The sequence below is a fragment of the Anopheles gambiae genome, chromosome X (genome assembly GCF_943734735.2).
Source record: "Anopheles gambiae chromosome X, idAnoGambNW_F1_1, whole genome shotgun sequence".
In the NCBI taxonomy this organism is placed as follows: Eukaryota; Metazoa; Arthropoda; class Insecta; order Diptera; family Culicidae; genus Anopheles; species Anopheles gambiae.
The window spans coordinates 3,348,399-3,366,319 of record NC_064600.1 but is presented as its reverse complement, the minus strand read 5'-3'; the positions used below and the strand labels follow the sequence as shown (position 1 = coordinate 3,366,319).

The window sequence follows — 17,921 nt, the reverse complement described above, 5'->3', positions numbered from 1 at the left end:
ATCTTCTTGCCATCTAACTGTGTATCTTCCGGCGAACGATCTGCCAACTCTTCTTGCCAACAGCGAGAGCAAACCCAAATCGTGCTTGGACCGGCGCGACTTCCTCGTCTGCTGTTGCTGTGATGGTACTTGCTGGTACTTCTGCAGACCACCACACCTCAGCAAAGCCCAGATCCAGCCTCTTAAGACGGCGTTATCACTGCGATCACTCTCTATTCACCGGTAGCACCGCACCTGATCCGATGAAGGCTGCAGTACCCCAGTGATAAAAACGTCCATCAAACGGACATGAATCCGCCTTTCCACTAGTTCACGAGCCTCGCTCACGGTTACGCGAAAACGTTCACCTTACAGTCTAGACGCGAACGAACGCAGCCGGATGGAGGTCGTATCGACGGCTCACGCTGAACTGCTCAGCACGTGAAATATAACACAGTGCAGCGACCTCGACCATCCCACAGTACATGCAACGGAAATCTCTACCGGCTACCAAAGCGGAGAGATAGAGAGGAGGATAGGAAGGAGTTCTCAGAGGATTGGTAGCAGGAGACGGGGAAAATTCTCGGAGAGGTAGTAGGATGAGATGGAGAAAATTCCCACGGGGAGGAATCGTGGCAGGAATTACTGTGGGGTGGTTGGAAAGGGGGATAGGAGGAGATGGTAGGCGGAATTATCAAAAGGGGCAAAGCTCGGTGGCGGAGGTCAGCGCGTTCAAAACGGTGTAGCGACCTCGACCTTGCCACAGTACATGCATCGACAATCTCGACCAACTACCACAGCAAAGAAATGAAGGAGCTGCACTATTAATATAGCGTTAAGTGAGTTTTAATGAAACGATAAACGTTACAGAATTCGACTCACCCAATATTGTTGGAGACGTTATGCAAAATGTGAATCGAAAAACTCGAGGAAGAAATCGTAATTTAAAGATAGAGGAGGGGGTGGCGGAGGATTTGGAGAAAGTGGAAGGGAGCCGTAGAGGTAGGGGAAAATTCTCAGAGGGATGGTAGAAGAAGGTGGGGAAAATTGTCGGAGGGCTGATAAGAGGAGGCGGGGAAAATTCTTGGTAGAGGGCAGTCAGAGAGGGTGGGGAACATTCCCTAAAAGGCGTGAGTAGGACGGGGCAAGGAATATTCCTAGGAAGGAGTGGGGAGGGTTTAGTAGGAGGTGGTGGGTGCAATTATCGGAGGGCAAAGCTCGGTGGTGGAGTTCAGCTCGTCCAAAATGGTGTAGCGACCTCGACCTTTCCACGAGGATTTGGAGGAAGTGGAAGGGAGCCGTAGAGGTAGGGGAAAATTCTCAGAGGGATGGTAGAAGAAGGTGGGGAAAATTGTCGGAGGGCTGATAAGAGGAGGCGGGGAACATTCTTGGTAGAGGGCAGTCAGAGAGGGTGGGGAACATTCCCTAAAAGGGGTGAGTAGGACGGGGCAAGGAATATTCCTTGGAAGGAGTGGGGAGGGTTTAGTAGGAGGTGGTGGGTGCAATTATCGGAGGGCAAAGCTCGGTGGCGGAGGTCAGCGCGTTCAAAACGGTGTAGCGACCTCGACCTTGCCACAGTACATGCATCGACAATCTCGACCAACTACCACAGCAAAGAAATGAAGGAGCTGCACTATTAATATAGCGTTAAGTGAGTTTTAATGAAGCGATAAACGTTAAAGCATTCGACTCACCCAATATTGTTGGAGACGTTATGCAAAATGTGAATCGAAAAACTCGAGGAAGAAATCGTAATTTAAAGATAGAGGAGGGGGTGGCGGAGGATTTGGAGAAAGTGGAAGGGAGCCGTAGAGGTAGGGGAAAATTCTCAGAGGGATGGTAGAAGAAGGTGGGGAAAATTGTCGGAGGGCTGATAAGAGGAGGCGGGGAAAATTCTTGGTAGAGGGCAGTCAGAAGAGAGGGTGGGGAACATTCCCTAAAAGGGGTGAGTAGGACGGGGCAAGGAATATTCCTAGGAAGGAGTGGGGAGGGTTTAGTAGGAGGTGGTGGGTGCAATTATCGGAGGGCAAAGCTCGGTGGCGGAGGTCAGCGCGTTCAAAACGGTGTAGCGACCTCGACCTTGCCACAGTACATGCATCGACAATCTCGACCAACTACCACAGCAAAGAGATGAAGGGGAAAATTCCTGGTAAAGAGCAGTCGGAGGGGGTGGGGATCATGTTGGAATTTCAAATAAACGGTGGACACAACTTAAACTGTTCTGTATACATTGCAGTAACACAGAAACCTCAACTCATTTATTCTATTCTATTTGGGGACGTGGAATTGGCGTCTGGGGGGCGCAAGCAGTTGGGAACAAATGTATATTGGAACGAATAAACTGCTTATTTATATTTAAAAAAAATCTATTCTATGGACTACTTAGATGCAACAACACAACGTTGCATACTATGATATCTAACAGAACATTCCCTAAAGAGGTGAGTCGGACGAGGCGGGGAATATTCCTTGGGAGGAGAGGATTAAGTAGGAGGTGGTGGGTGGAATTATCGCAGATCTCGGTCGGTCACCTCGGAGATCTCGGTCGGCTACCACAACGGAGAGATGGAGAAAGAGAGAGATGAAGGAGCTGCACTATTATTGGGGTTATTGGGGGTGTGTCACTGACTGATCAGGGAAGTTCAATCCACACCAAGCTAGAATTTTTCCAGCACTTTTCCGACTATTCCGGACGCTTTTTGCTTGTAATAAAGTTCAAAGCACGCGTTCACCTCAACAAGCTGATATAGCCAGAGTAGTGGACAAGCCCGAAGTAGAAACAAGGCGCGGATATCTACCTTAAAAGTACACTTGCTTCTGTTTTCCTAGATTCTTATAGCACCAAATGGGGTATAGCATATAGCTCCCCTGACCATGGTATAAATTCTTTTCTCATGTTGGAAGTTGCTCACAGCAGGCCTGAAAGAAGTCATATCACTTGCCTAAACTTGTCGGGCAGTGGTACTGTACGCTCAGTCTGGGTGTTGAGGACGCATCCTGAGCAGTAAAACACCGGCATTGTGGTGTGGGGGGCAAGTAAAAACAAAACAAACAGTTGATGTAAATAATAACAGTAATGTTCTGTTCGGATCATCAACACACACGATAAATGCAGAACATCTCTAGCCGATGGTTAATGTGAATAGAACAGTATTTTATTATAGTATTTGCAATTACAAATGATCATTAATTACAACCGGCTCTATCGCGTGATCAGTTTATCATTTCCTCATAACATTGACAAAGTTAAATAACAAGCGTGTTTCTGTTTTAATGGTTCCATTTGGGAAAGGACAAAAAAAAAAGTACAACAGCTTTCTGTGCATTGGACGCGTGAATGTTTTTGGGTTTCCGCCCCAACGCACGACCACATTGAGCAACAACAGAAAAAAAAACATTGCGATTATAATGTTTTTGTTAATTCTGATAGGCACCTACCGTACGCATGATGTGTTAAAAGGCGCTGAATTCAAAGTAAACACAATTACTTGTTTTTTTTTGTTGAACAATTTGCATCTCAATATTAACAAACTTTCAGAACAATGATGAAGTACCCAAATAAAGCAATAGGGAGTACTAGCGGTTTTTTTAGTCTGCACTCTAAAATGCACTTTTTGTTTTGTATTATGAGCTTTGCAAAACGAGGACACTATTCATATCCCACGAAAATATAAACGAAACGATGCAGCACACGTTTGGCAAACAGCATGCTGATAGTAAGTAGTAGTAGTTCAACAGTACTTATTGTTTTCTCTTCGTATGTCCAAAAAATGTAAACAAAGCGGCGTTATTACACGGGGAATGCTTAATACAAACGCGAAAAAACACGACAGGTTTAACAAATTCGGCTAACGCACGCATTGCGGATGCACGACGTAAAAATGTAAAAAATAAAGAATTAAATGCTAAAATAAAAACACCTGCAGAAAAAAAAAACAATGTAAGAAACAACACCGCCGCTGCTGCTTTTTTTTTTTTTTTTTTGGGCTGTTGCTCTAGTCCTCCCAGTCGGTGTTGTTGGAATTGGAATCACTGTCATCCTCGTCCGAGGGTCGAATGACGCGGCCCCGTTCGGCCAGGGCGCGGCGCAGCGCATCGGCCAGCGCATCGGTGCCGACGTCACCGCTGCCACCTCCTCCCGCGCCGCCACTGTTGCGTTCCGCGTTCAGCTCCCGGTTGGCGACCGGGCGCAGCTGGAAGCCCTGCTGTATCTCCGTCATCAAATCGTTCCGCATGTCGCCACTGCCGGTACTGCTGTGTGCGCTTTGGTCCACTTTCTACACGCGCACACACACACACACACACCAGAGGAAAAGAAGAAAAATGTTGTTAGACATTTGATCGACCGACAAATGATACCAGAATGAAGGAGAGATAGTTAAATCGGCCCCAAACAAAAAGTCACCCAAAAACGGGATCAATAATTAAAACTAACTTTAGTGTGACAAACCGGGCACGCCGGCCACTTACCTTGAGCGTAGTGCCCTTGCGTATGCTGTCGAGCAGGGCGGAGCGGGCATCGCCACCGTCATCCGAGCCGCCGCCGCCGGCCGATCCACCGCCACCGGGAATGGCCGGGGCGGGCGGCTTGAGCGACGGCATCATCGGGGGCGGCGGCGGCGGCACAGGCCCGGCCGGCATCGGCGGGGGCGGCGGTGGCGCAGGGGCAGCAGCGACGGCCGGCGGGGGCTGCATCGGGGGCGGTCGCATGGCCGGCGGCGCCACCTTCGGCGGCGTGGTCGGCGGTAGCGGCGGCAGCGTGCGGTGCGGCGGCGGCGGCGGCGGATTGCGCGTCTGCCCGTTCTGGTGGTGGTGGTTTCCGCCCGGCACGCTCGGCGGCGGCGGATGCTGTTGGGGATGATGATGATGTTGATGGTCAGGTGAGTGGTGCTGGTGGTGCGAAGGGGGGGAGGAGCAAGGTGGCGTTCCGGGCGGTGGCGCCTCGGTATGGGGGGTGGTAGTAGTAGTAGTAGTAGTAGTAGTGGTACGAACCGGTACGGGCGGTGGCGCCGGGGGCTTCTGCTTGCGGCCGCTGCTCTGCTCCGACTTGACCGTGTCGAGCACGTTGTTCGTCTGGATGAAGTCGTAGATAAACGCGCACGTATCGCGATCCTTCAGCTGTGGTAGGCGCAGAAGGGGTTTACAGCGTGTCCGGACAGTTGAGGAAAAAAAAAATTGCGTGAAAGGAAAAACGGAAACGAATAAATTTCATCATCCGTGCGAACGGCGGCGGCTGCCCACTTACGTGCTGATCCCCGACGCCCGCCTTCTCGAGGAACGGTTTGAGCGATTCCTGCGCGCCGATCAAATCGAAGCCACTGTGCGGGTCCCAGCCGACGTGCGTCACGTGCTTGAAGTTGGACGGCGACCCGATGTCGGACTTCTGCAGCTTGCCCATGCCCTTGACCTTGCGCGGCTTCTGGTGCAGTGCGCTGCCCAGGCTCGGGGCGACGGCAGCCAGCGGCTGTGCTCCCTGCTGCATCGGCGGCACTGCCGGCCCGGAAAAGGGGCTCGCAACTGTCAAGGAAGATAGTTTGGATTTTTTTTTTTAAATAATAATTTAAACCAGTCCCTTTCTCGCGGGCTCAATCATCTGGCGCTGCGCTTACACGGTTGCTTGTTCCGGTAGGTGACACCCAGGTCTGCATCGGGAATGTTCGAGCCGGTTCCACCGCCCGGTATCGTTTGCAGCGGTGGTGGCCTGGCCGGTGGCGGATCCTTCCGCGTGTTGTTGCGCTTGATACGCTCTGCAAAGCGCGCGGGGAGGGGTTTGATGATAAAGGGAAGGGAGAAAAAGCAAGAAAGAGAGATGGAGGGCGAATAAAGGATTTAATGAAATTAATGGCGACATTCGAAATACACGCTACACCAATTAGGGAATATAGACTACTTTTGGTCTTCCTGCTACTGCGGCGACTGTGCCGATTGTAGTTCAAGCACCACCAGCACTTCATATCGCAGCGGGCACGATCGAAAACTAAGCTAAGCATATATATCCGCTCCTGACAAGCCATCATCGGATCGATTGATGCTCCCTTTCTGGAGGCTTTTTCGTTGCTCCAGATCCATATTTTTAGCCCACACAATCGCCATAAAAGCGTTGTCCCGTGGGGCGTACACCGTTCGATCCTAACCATCCTGTGTCTTGGATCTATAGCTACGTAGGTGGTGCCGTGTTTGCAGCGAGGAAAATTGAATTCAATAGTAGACGAACGACCTTCGGGGGGTTGCATTGATTTTGCGTGCTTCTTAAAAGTGGGGCTGCGTGGCAGCCATCCCTCTCTTTTGCTACAGTGTGTAAACGCACACGCACATACACACTGTTGCTGCATCGCGGTGTTTTTCCGTGCCACCTATCGGGAAGGTACGTGCCTCGGGTGGGAACCGTGCCCTCTCCGCCCGGCTTATCGCATCCGTCCATTTACCTTCCCGAACCGGCACAGGAATGGGGAAATATGCTACCACTATCCAATGGGTCCCCCCTCCTCACCACCCCTCTTGGGCAGTGGGGAATGTTTAGGTAAACACAGCAGGCCGCGTTTTTGTAGTGTTAACCATTTCGTTATTGTTTTGTTGCTTCTTCTTTTTTTTTGTATTCCAATTATCATGTCGGAGCTAAACCTGTGTGGACTATGCTAAAAAAAACACCCATGCCCTTCGAGGGACAACCACTACTACCCCCTGTGTCCGTACTATCAGCTTAGCTGCTTACCGTCGCGCCTCCGGTTGCGATTGTGAATGGTGGTAAGGGTTGTGTTCATCACCGCAGCCGCTTCGTCCTCGGTAGCAAAGTTAAATGCCACTATACCATCCTGGTTTGCAGTAGGTCCCGCGGGGCGTAAAGACAGCAGCAAAAACAAAATAAATAAACACAAATTTGGGCATTAGAGGTCATAACGTACGGACGAGCGCACAACAGCACAACAAACCCGTGTTGCTGCAAAAATGATAAAAAAGCAGAAACAGAAACAAAAGGAAAAGGTTATAAAACTAGGCAAATACCTGTCCCTCGAACGTGATTAGGTACGGTTTCGGTTGCGTCACCTCGATCTTCTCGTACAGCTCCTGTTCCCACACCATCTGGTTCGCCTTGAGACAGTACAGCCGGAAGTAGTACGACTTGCGGATGTTGTCCTTGATGAAGCAGAGCGCACCGGTGCACCGCTTCACCCAGGAGGCGTGGGCCGGCGACTGGGTCGTGTACAGCTGCACCACCGCCGTGCTGAGCGACTGAGGAGGTGGGGCCGGCAAAAGAAAGCAAACGAACGTTCATTCCCCCGAATATGAGTACATTTAGGATAGCACAAAAACTTTACTTGGTGGAGTAAAAAGGGTCGATGGTAGTCGATCGTTAACGTTAATATATTAATTTTAGAGAATAGTTTTTTTTTTACGGCAAAGCCTGAGTCACAAGATCAATAATGGAAAATATATTATCTACGATTTTTTTTAATAAAAGGAAAGAAGCGAGAAGAAAGTGATGCAAAAATGAAGTTTTCGTCAGAATCGATTCCGCCTGGCTTCGCAGTTTTCTGGAGTAGGTTAGAGTTAGTGTTTTCCGGATAGTAGGTCTGGAATCAGTTTCGGGAATCGATTCCAGAATCGGCTCTGGAATTGGAATCGGCTCCGAAATTGACTCCGGAATCGGTTCTGAAATTGGTTCTGGAATCGGTTCCGGAATTGATTTTGAACACGGAATCGGAATCGGGTAGATCCGATTCCGAGCTCCTAACACTAATCCGAAACGAAATATTGAAAAATGTTTTCCAATGCAAATCAATAAAATTGTCGTGCTATTAAAAATCATTTTGCTGCTAGCTTTTGGTGAGAGAAATACCTTAACATGGACCAGTGTGTTAAGCCTTTTTATCGCTTAACATAGACGACTTAAAAGGGCATTGCAACTGTACGCGATAAGGTCCCTCTTAGCGGGGGATAAGATAAGCCCCTGCTGCTCTTCTTCCCCACGATAGTTTTGGCAAGCGCCGCCAGGAAACCTTCCGGGCGTGCTCGATTTTACACTCCCCCTTTGCTCTACCCGTGGTGGTAATAAACGCAAATATATATATTTGTGTACCCTTAAAGCGAATCGATGAATCATACCTGACATCGACGGCCGAGCAGGCGGAAAAGCTGATCATTTTCGTCGTTCGTCAGCAGCGTGCTGGGCCGGTTCGCTTTGCTGGCCGAGGACGAGTTCCGGTCAACCGCATTCTCTCCACCCGCCGGTTGTTTCATGCCTGCTTTTCCTGGCTGTTCAGAGCGTTTGCACGAGTCAGCAACGCTTCCGGTATGGTTCGCTCCCCCCCGGATGTAAATACCACCCAGCCGCAGCCGCGCACCCCTTATTTGGAGGAAGCCTCTCGTCGCCACTAATCCGGGCCGATCCACGCGCGCACGTTGCTGTTTTCTGTTGTTGCTGTTTTGTCACTATTGTCACTACAATTTGGTCTAAAATATATATAAATATACATATAAATACAACAAATTGAAGTACACAAATTCAGCTTCCGTTCGAAATACCACCACACCAGCGAGTGAAGTGAAGGTGGGATGCGTGTTTTGTTACGAAAGGACTGTGTGTGTGTGTGTTGTGTTGGGATGGGCGTAGGCGTGTTGGGTTGCGTGACGCACAGCAGCAGCCGCGAAGAGCGCCGCGATAAGATAATGCGCTTCACCGTAATTGTGTGCAGGGGTACTACCACCAGCAGCTGCATTGAAAGCTCGTACAGGAAGGGAAAAATGCTACGCCTAGCGCGTTCACAGCACAGCAGAAGAGCATGTGATTTGATTATGGGAGTGCGGCGGTGGAATAAAAAAAAACAATGCAATGTCCCAACACGACCACTTGTTCACTTGCGCTCTGGGACACACCACACCAAACGACTAGTTTTTTTTTTACATTCCACAACACATCAATACAGCCATCCCCAAAACAATTACTAATAAGTTCCGTCTTATTTTTTGCACACTGTCACTGACATTCGCACCCCCAGTTAAAAAAAAAACTACACAATCACACACACCAACGATCCCAACACACGAATGCGAGCAAAATATTAGATAAAAAACACACCCACCTGCACTGTTTTCCACTACAGACGGCCCACAGAGAGAGAGGAGCAGGCAAATTGGTTCAATCCCATCACATCTACCACCCAATACTGACCCGAGACTGCGAATGTTTTGCTAACTTCCCAGCTGGCACTGTCACACACTCGTATTCCCCCGTTTCGTTTTCTTTTCCCTTTTGTTTTCTTATGGTGTTTCCTCGCTGACAGCAATCGTCAGCCCGATGACGGCTGGAAACGTCATGTGCGCTGTACGCATTTGTTAACCTTGATGTCAGCGGACAGCAACGCCCCACGGTAAAGGAGATGGAGTGTGTTCACATGAAACGAGGATTAATGAAACCGGGTGGTGGAATCTACAGCATTCAGACTATTCGTCAGTTTACATACAGATGTCCCCCGAGATACGACTGTATTTGGAGACCGAAACAATGTCCCAAAGCAAGGCGTAAAGTCGAATATCTGTGAATATAAAGTTTGTAACCGATGTGTTGAAGGGTCGCGGAATGTATGATATTGTGCATTTTATTTAAAATAATGTTCGATAATGTATTTATTTTACTCCAAAAGGTGTTTACGCGATATCGATATTCAAGATCGGGTAGTTGTGAAATCTTTGGAAATCCCAGGTGACAACTGTTCTACATTTTTGGCTTAAACTCCTCGTGAACAGCTCGATTTAACCCATTGCCTCATATAAACGCTTGAAAACATGGATGTGTGAGTGAACAACGATGTGTAGAAGTGTTGAAGTTTATGTCAGAACTTCGGTAGAAGCTGGGCAAACAGGAAGCTTGCAGTTTCGTCCTCGGTGATAAACAACCAAAACACTGAGTAAGAAGAATTAAACGATCTATCTAGGAGTATCAGAATAGCGGGGAAATGAATGTACCAACAAATCAACGTGAAAGAGTGTTTTTTTAATAAACTTTTTGTTCCATATGGATTGAAGAGTACACATGTTTTGTTTTGGGCCGGTAGCTTGTGCACAACGTGATGACAATTCTCAAAATGGCACCAAAAAAAACGCTTCACACTGACGTTTCAACTGTTATAATAAGCTTAAACTCTGCAATATCGCTTGCTCTTTAAGCCAGTTTTAAGCCTGCTCTTTAAGCTTCCAGCAACTCGAAAACGCTAACAATCTGCTCGAAAATGTCACTTGGGATCCCAGGTGACAACTGTTCTACATTTTTAGCTTAAACTCCTTGCGAACAGCTCGATTGAACCCATTGCCTCATATGAACGCTTGAAAACATGGGTGTGTGAGTGAACAACGATGTGTTGAAGCGTTGAAGTTTATGTCAGAACTTCGGTAGAAGCCGGACAAACAAGAAGCTTGCAGTTTCGTCCTCGGTGTTCAACAGCCAAAACACTGAGTAAAAAGAAATAAACGATCTATCCAGGAGCATCAGAATAGCTGAGAAACGCAGGGAAAATAACAAAACAACGTGAAAGAGTGTTTTATAATAAACTTGTTGTTTAATATGGATTGAACAGTACGCATGTTTTGTTTTGGGCCGGTAGCTTGTGCACAACGTGATGACATTTCTCAAAATGGCACCAGAAAAAACGCTTCACACTGACGTTTCAACTGTTATAATAAGCTTAAACTCTGCAATATCGCTTGCTCTTTAAGCCAATTTTAAGCCTGCTCTTTAAGCTTCCAGCAACTCGAAAAACGCTAACAATCTGCTCGAAAATGTCACTTGGGATGTGTCTGTAACGGTTATCAGGCATTAGGTGAATTCGTGGTGCCCAAAATGAGGATTAAGAGTAAGCATGAATCAGCTTGCTCTTTCCAAATCTAGAGGGGAATTAAATCTACTGATACCAAAATTAAAGCTACCCTCATTGATAACAAATAGCTACTTAAAAGAACAACACTGTATGCCCTTCACATCCAGAATTAAACCCAAAACAGAGAATCCCCCGTGATATACAATTAATCCCCAAAAACTATCCATGGGTGGAAACTTTAACCATAGACTGTGCATATCTTACAGAACGCATGATAGAGAACCCTACAGCAAGGGAAATACATAAAACAATGATTAACTTCATTCCTCCTTCTTCAATTGCACAAAATACATACCCAGCATTAAAATGGAACAAAATAGGGCGAGATATCAATTCAAATGAACACAGCTCAAAACAAAGAATCTTATACTATTTACTAGTAAATGAAAAAATAATACTCAGGATCAAAAATTCAAACAAAATTACAAATCGGTTCCAAATTGCTCATTTTGTGGAATTACTGAAACATTAGAACAAAAATTAAAAAAAAAAAACTGCAGACAACTTGAAGATTACTGGTGTTGTGTCCGCACAAATGAGACATGATACGTGTTGTACGGCACAAACAGAATATGTGTTTTATTCCTATCTTTGATATGGGTAATACAATAACACGTATATAAATAGAAACGCACACACACACACACGCGATGCGGGGAGAGGACGAATGGTCCTGCTCGCGCCGCGATCCTCACTGAGGAGGTCACCGGATGACAGCCCTGCTGTCAACGGCGAGCCCTCAGGATGAGGCAGCGGTCTGTCCACAACAACTGGGATATGTTTAAATAAATTATTGAAGCGTACCACATAAAACCTCTTACATTCAACGAATTATCTAAACCAGAACTGAGAGGCATAAATAAGCAAAATGGAAAAAAAAAATCACGAGTATTTTCATCAACTACGTAGAATTGATAGAAAATAATGCAATAAAACAAATAACGAGTAAAAACACGTTGAAGGTCATGATAAATTAGGGAATAGTTTGTAAGCACATATACGGATTTGTATTGTTTTAATAAAAAAAAAAATCAGCACAGAAATTAAAAAAAAAATTACACCAATTTCTTCTAAATGACAACTTTTCACTGTCAAAATCAAAATCGTCGTAACGCGAGGGACGCCTGTACATGGTTTGGTACAAGAGTTTTCATAGCTGTGGGGAACTTTATTGACTCTTTTTTCTTCTTCTTTTGGGTACAACAACCGCTGCCGGTCAAGTGGGCGCACGGGATGATTCCCGACGTGCATCGGTGGATGGGAGACGGAGGCATGGTGAGGTGGATTTCCATCTTTCGCAGGTGCTTAGCGGACCTGGGGGGCGATGGGTGCTCGATAAGGAGACCCATCGCAAATCGGTCCAAAGGGCGCATCGACCGGGGGCTCTCCGAGTCGCCAGCGCCTTCCAGACCGTGTCTTATGATGCCGCTTGCGTTGTCGCCAACACCACCCCGTTAGTCCTCCTCATGCAGGAGGATATCCGCTGCCAAGACGAAAAGGTAGCGAGTGGTGGCGTTCAATCGGACATACGGAAGCGGCAACGGGAGGAGACGATGAGGCGCTGGCAGGACCAGTGGACAACGGGTGCAGGGCAACCTGGAGCACCAGGACTGAAGACGAGGAGGCTGATTCCAGACATTAATCTCTGGGTCAGCCGCAAGCATGGGGAAGTCGACTTTTTCCTCACCCAGCTCCTCACGGGGCACGGGTTCTTGCGCTCCTATTTCGTCGAGAAAGGCATCCTGGAAGGCTCGCCCAACTGCCCTGAATGTGGGGACGCCGTGGAAGACGTTGAACACGTGCTGTTCCACTGTCCACGGTTCGATCGGATCCGGAATGAGATGCAGCAGCGGTGCCATTCCCGAGTAACAATGGATAACATCGTCTCGGAAATGTGCGCCCGCAGCGATACGTGGGAGGCCGTCCGCGCCGCCGCCAGGACAATCTTCTCCACTCTCCAAGCGAGATGGGATGTTGAGCGTCCACCAACGGCAAGGCGACGCAGGCGGGCCAGACGGCGGGCGAGGGACGCAAATGGTGGTCCCTCAGGCCCTGCGGCACGGCAACAACCCGCGCCGCAAGGGCCACCGTAAGCTGGAAAGTTACTAATCTTTTATCTCTTTTCTTTTCGTTTCTTTCCAGCTTTCTTTTTCTCTTCTCTCATCTATTTTCAGCTTTCTTCTATCTCTTTCTCCTTTTTCTTGTTTCCTCTATCCAAATTTCGTTTCAGGAGAACTGCATTACGGGCTTGGAGTGGTGACCAACGATGCAGACCCCCCATTGCCCACCCGAAGCGTGGGCGATAGGACCAAAGGGACCGCGTCGCACCACGGAAAGCAGCGTAATAAGCAGAATCATCAGACCAGATCGCCGCAGAAGATGCGTCGTGACCCAGGGTGCAACCGCACACACGACTCCGCATGAAGTAATACGCACCACAAGCGTACCGGCCGAGTTGGGTGAGTCGGAGAGGGGGATGGGATGGAATATGCTCACTCTTCGTTAACACAAAAAAAAAAAAAAAAATGTGCTTAGCGGACATGGGTTCTTCCGCGAGTATCTGAACGTCTGCGGGTTTGCTTCATCCCCGGAGTGTCCACGGTGCGCAGCGTCGGTCGAGTCTGTGGCCCACGTCATGTTTGAGTACCCAGTGTTTGACGACACGCGACGCGAGCTGCTGGGCTGGGGGACACCCGAGGCAGGCATCAAATTTTGTTTGCGCAATGAAATAAACGCTGCGGAAACATTCCGCATGTTTGAGGGAGTTTTTCGCAAAAAAAACTGGCACCCATATTGTTCCGCATCCGCCGTATTCGCCATATTTGGCACCAGCCGACTTCTGGCTGTTCAACAAGTTAAAACGGCCGCTTCGGGGACACCGTTTTGATACTATCGAGCAGCTAGAAGCCGCAACGACGGCGGAACTAAAGGGCAACCCTGCATCCGCGTTTTCCATTCCTGCTTCGAGGAGTGGGAGAAGAGGTGGAAGAGGTGCACTGCATTGGAAGGGGATTACTTCGAAGGTGATGACCTATATTTGGCCGAAAAAACAAACCATTTAAGAAAAAAACGCAAAGTCACCTTACTTTTTGGACACAGTACAGTTTAGTTTACAGTATAGTTTATATACTATTTTTTTTACGATTTAATATGCTTTTTAAACATATTTTGGGCTTTGTGAGCTTTGTGAGAATATTTTGTATTTAACATTTAAACATAGATTTTGAATTGACACTCGATTACACTTGTTTACCACGTGAATAAGGGGGTGTTTGAATTTCTATGTATGAGAACTAGATGAGGATTAAATGAACTATGTAATGAATTATAGCATGTACAAATGAACTCAAACGGACAAGTGAATAAACATTAGCAAAGTGAAAGTTCAACCGCCTACACGTAATTTTCTTATTCCCAAAATATCACAAGTTTTCCTCCAATTTCACACCCGGTGTAATTTTCTACAGGGGGTGTTTAAAGGATCTTTATAGAGGATTTGAATATAACAACTGAGATATCTTTTATTTTACACACTTTCACAATAATGCCTTACTGTAGACGGTTTAAATGAAATTGATTCTGTAATTTACTTGATTTTAAATATCTTGAGTAATAGAATTAGTCAATACGCTGCCACCGGTCAACGTCCAAGAGGACGACAGTGTGTCACGCACACTGTCACACACACTAAGTGTTGCGAAATGAAAACCAACGCGGTGTAAATTCTTTGCCGAAACGATTTATTTTTCTACGTTTGCCAAAAAATTAGTCTTCGATTCCCGCTTTTGGTTTAGAGGCCTTCTTCGTGTCCTGTCGCCCCTTTTTATGCTTTCCTTGCGAACCGAACGCGATCGGTTGAAACCCGAACCGATATCTCACATATTTTAAAACGCGCGTTTACGACAGGTCGTTGGGTACCTTGCGAAAAGGTTCCAACACTAAGTGTTGGATCATAGCACACATTGCAATCATAACATTATCATGTAATAACTATTAATAGATCATAGTTCGCATTGTCGCATTCTGGACTATAAAAAGTAGGGAATGCAAATAACAAGTTCAGTTTTAATAAACCATTCGATTGAAACTCATCGTAGACTGGAAGTTCAGTACACGACACTAAGCGTGTGAGGCCTTAGTGTGTGCCGAGCGCGGCACGATCAGAGTGTGTTAGCGAGCCGATCGAGCTGGAGCTCTCGGCAGGGGCGCTCGGTGCGGCTGGTGCGCGGCCACCGCACCTGTGATTGTTAATTGTGAATTTTGATTCTTAGTTATTTTGTACGTGTAATAAAGGAGTAAAGTGCGGAATATAACACCAACCAACACAAAAAGCTTCGTGCTTTCTTTTGTTTTCTCTTTAGGAAATGCTGCGGTGATTGCCTGCAAACGTTGGAATGGTTAATTAATTTGCCCGTTTCGTGCTGCAAGCGTCTGGATCGACGCTGGAATGCAGGAACGCATTAATTTTGGCCACGGATAAAGCGGTTGTGGGGTACAGCCGAAAGTATCACAAATATGTCCAGGCGCCCCTGAAGGTAGTTGGTGGCTGGTGGCCGTCCCTGTCGGTAGAAGTGCTGTTTGTTTGCATCGGTGCTGTGGATATGCCACAGCGAGAATGGGGCGGAATAGGGATGCCGTGTTCTGTTCCTGCGCCTGTCGGGGATCCGAGCCGTCGGTGAGAACCTTGGAGCAGACAGACAAATACAAAACAATACAATACAATCATTCATGTTTCATAATAAGAAAAAAAGAAAAAGTTTACTATATTTATATTTTCCACTGAGACGAATGCTAACAGTTCACTTATAGTACGATCGTGCAGCTCTAACAGGATACTCATATTTCACACCCTAGGAAATAGGAAAGCAATCTTACGCCGCAAACGTTACAACCACCATCAGATTGAGAGCCTTAACTGTGCGTTTTCTTCCTCGCATTTTTCGATTTACATTTCGGATAACGTCTTCAACAATTTTGGGTGAGTCAAGTTCCTTTAATCGCCTCAGCTGGCTATCACAAGCGACGTGTTGGATTCAATGATGTAGTATCTTGCTAGCCGAGATCTCCGTTGCATGTACTGTGGGATGGTCGAGATCGCTACACCAGTTTGGACGAGCTGACTTTCGCCACCGAGCACCACGGATCATCCAGCAGTAGCAGTTAATCGTGGTCGTCGATAGGTATCCCATCCAGCTGCGTTCATTCGCGTGTGTACTGTAAGGTGCGCATTTTCGTAACTAAGCAGCACTTCTCCAATTAAGGAGAAATAAAAAATCAATTTGTTTGTTAATATCAAACCGGCGCTGCCTCATGGTTGTGGCCCTGGACGTCCGTAACGTGTTCAACAAGGCTAGCTGGCAGAGCATCGCCGAGGCGTTCCAGGCGAAGGGGGTCCCAGTGCAGTTGTGCCGCATACTGCAGGACTACTTCGCCGACAGGGAGCTCACGTACGACACGGCGGACGGGCCGGTTACCCGCCGAGTATCGGCAGGTGATCCACAGGGGTCCATATTGGGCCCCACACTGTGGAACATGGTCATCATGTACGACGGAGAGCTAGCCGTAGAGCTCCCTGAGGGCGCCTCCATCGTGGGATTCGCCGACGATCTTGCGATCCTGGCAGCGGGGACAACCCCAGAACACGCCGCTGCAATAGCGAAAAGACGGAGCTGCTGATGATCTCCAGTAAGCGCAGCGGATATCGTAACATCCCGGTTAACATCTGCGGGGTGGAAGTGCGCTCGAAGCGGTCGATCCGTTACTTGGGGGTCATGCTACACGACCACCTATCGTGGCGCCCACACGTCGAGATGGTCGCGGACAAGGCCCTCCGTGTGGTGCGAGCATTCCGCGGTATCATGCGCAACCACAGCGGCCCCAAGTTAGTAATCGGAAGCTGCTCGCCGCAGTGGCCGCATCCATTATCCGCTACGGTGCACCCGTCTGGGCGGAAGCCACGGACTTGCAGTGGTGCAGGCGGATATTGGATCGCGTGCAGCGCCCCCTGGCCCAGGGCATCACGAGCGCCTTCCACTCCACGAGCTGCGAGGTAGCGGTAGTTTTAGCCGGAGAACTGCCCTACCACCTCTTGGCGAAGGAAGACGCCCGCTGCTACAATCGACAGCAGTCCAGCCCGGACAGTCGCCAGCGACGTGGGCGAATACCACCATCCGCAGCGGAGCTGGAGCGACGACGGCTCAACAGGCGACAGAGGGAGAGACAACGGCGGCTGGAGCAACGGCAAGCGGAGGTCGAGGCTCAGCCTCCCCCGTGGAATGAGCTGCCGAGCTCTCAGCTGGCCGAAAGAAGAAGCAGCCTCACAGACGTCGAGAGAGCGGCCATAACATCGGCAAATACTTCCGCACGTTGAGGAATATTGGAATATGATTTGGAGACACCTGCTAGGAAACGGAAAACGTTAAAGGCTTACGGAACGACATTTTTGTTTTGCGAAAAAGGTTATCTTCCTCTGATCATTTGGGGAAGTACAAAAACTAAGTGAACTAAAATACTATAGTTGAAATAAAGAGAAAGGCCCAAATGGGCGGAATTCCCGGCGGGGGGGAGTCCGTTAGTGGTAACCCCCCGCTGGTAGGAGCGGGTTTTCTTGGTAGCAGTTAGTAACACCAATAAAGATAACCCAATGAATTAAAAAAAAAATGGATGACGGAGTATTGATTGGGTAGCCGACGGGTGAAGTCACATGGAAACACGCTCCATAAACATTTCGAAAAAAAGTGTGAAAAACAGCCTTGGATCGCGTTTTACTATAAGTTGGTGTTATCCAGCGGAAAAACGACTTGGACTCTAGATTTTGGACCTTTTCGATGGAAAAAAAACCGGCACGAAAGCAGAAAATTACACCAGTGACGGAGCCTCATCTATCCGTTTGGTTGGCTAGCGTGGTGCCATCTTTTATCTGTAAGAGGAAGGATATATTGCTGCCACCTGCGAGTTGACAGCGAAAGCTGGAAGCCCAAACCGGGGCGACCGGCCAGATAAAAGCTAGTCAGGTAGAGGTGATGGTTACAAAACCTTCCGAGTGACCATGAATCGCAGCTTGAGACCTCG

At 48.0% G+C, this 17,921-nt stretch overlaps 2 protein-coding genes across 11 annotated transcripts in view; one reads left to right on the top strand and one right to left on the bottom strand.

Moving 5' to 3' along the window:
• Positions 1-3,112: 3,112 nt before the first annotated feature.
• LOC1278391 (actin nucleation-promoting factor WASL) overlaps positions 3,113-17,921 on the bottom strand; it is a 63,916-nt gene continuing 49,107 nt past the window's right edge. Inside the window, exons 1-9 of one of the 7 annotated variants that reach the window (XM_061662105.1) lie at positions 9,060-9,316; positions 8,083-8,430; positions 6,982-7,209; positions 6,692-6,791; positions 5,589-5,726; positions 5,225-5,496; positions 4,972-5,097; positions 4,450-4,827; positions 3,113-4,256 (exon numbers count right to left, since the gene is read on the bottom strand). In XM_061662105.1, the coding sequence (XP_061518089.1) occupies positions 3,975-4,256; positions 4,450-4,827; positions 4,972-5,097; positions 5,225-5,496; positions 5,589-5,726; positions 6,692-6,791; positions 6,982-7,209; positions 8,083-8,217 (1,659 nt within the window). In that variant the 5' untranslated portion in view covers positions 8,218-8,430; positions 9,060-9,316 and the 3' untranslated portion in view covers positions 3,113-3,974. Of the gene's footprint in view, positions 4,257-4,449; positions 5,098-5,224; positions 5,497-5,588; positions 5,727-6,691; positions 6,792-6,981; positions 7,210-8,082; positions 8,431-8,502; positions 8,985-9,059; positions 9,350-17,921 lie in introns of those variants that run through there. The other 6 variants (XM_061662168.1, XM_061662244.1, XM_061662324.1 and 3 more) reach the window with 6 other exon arrangements.
• Positions 9,421-13,607, top strand: LOC133394032 (uncharacterized). 4 transcript variants are annotated; one of them, XM_061662563.1, is made up of 3 exons: positions 9,421-9,525; positions 9,621-11,988; positions 12,072-13,607. In XM_061662563.1, the coding sequence occupies exons 2-3, from the start codon at positions 11,925-11,927 to the stop codon at positions 12,941-12,943; spliced, it is 936 nt and encodes a 311-aa protein (XP_061518547.1). In that variant the 5' UTR covers positions 9,421-9,525; positions 9,621-11,924; the 3' UTR covers positions 12,944-13,607. The 4 variants fall into 4 exon arrangements, 3 of the variants coding, with proteins under 3 accessions (XP_061518547.1, XP_061518480.1, XP_061518406.1); XM_061662496.1 differs by having other exon boundaries at positions 9,443-9,558; XR_009766593.1 differs by having other exon boundaries at positions 9,446-11,988; positions 12,072-12,125; positions 12,993-13,607.

Coding starts and splice junctions, on each gene's coding strand:
- LOC133394032 (XM_061662563.1), top strand. CDS start 11,925: ATGACAACTTTTCACTGTCAAAATCAAAATCGTCGTAACGCGAGGGAC. Junction 11,989..12,071: donor GGACGCCTGTACATGGTTTG/GTACAAGAGTTT, acceptor CTGCCGGTCAAG/TGGGCGCACGGGATGATTCC.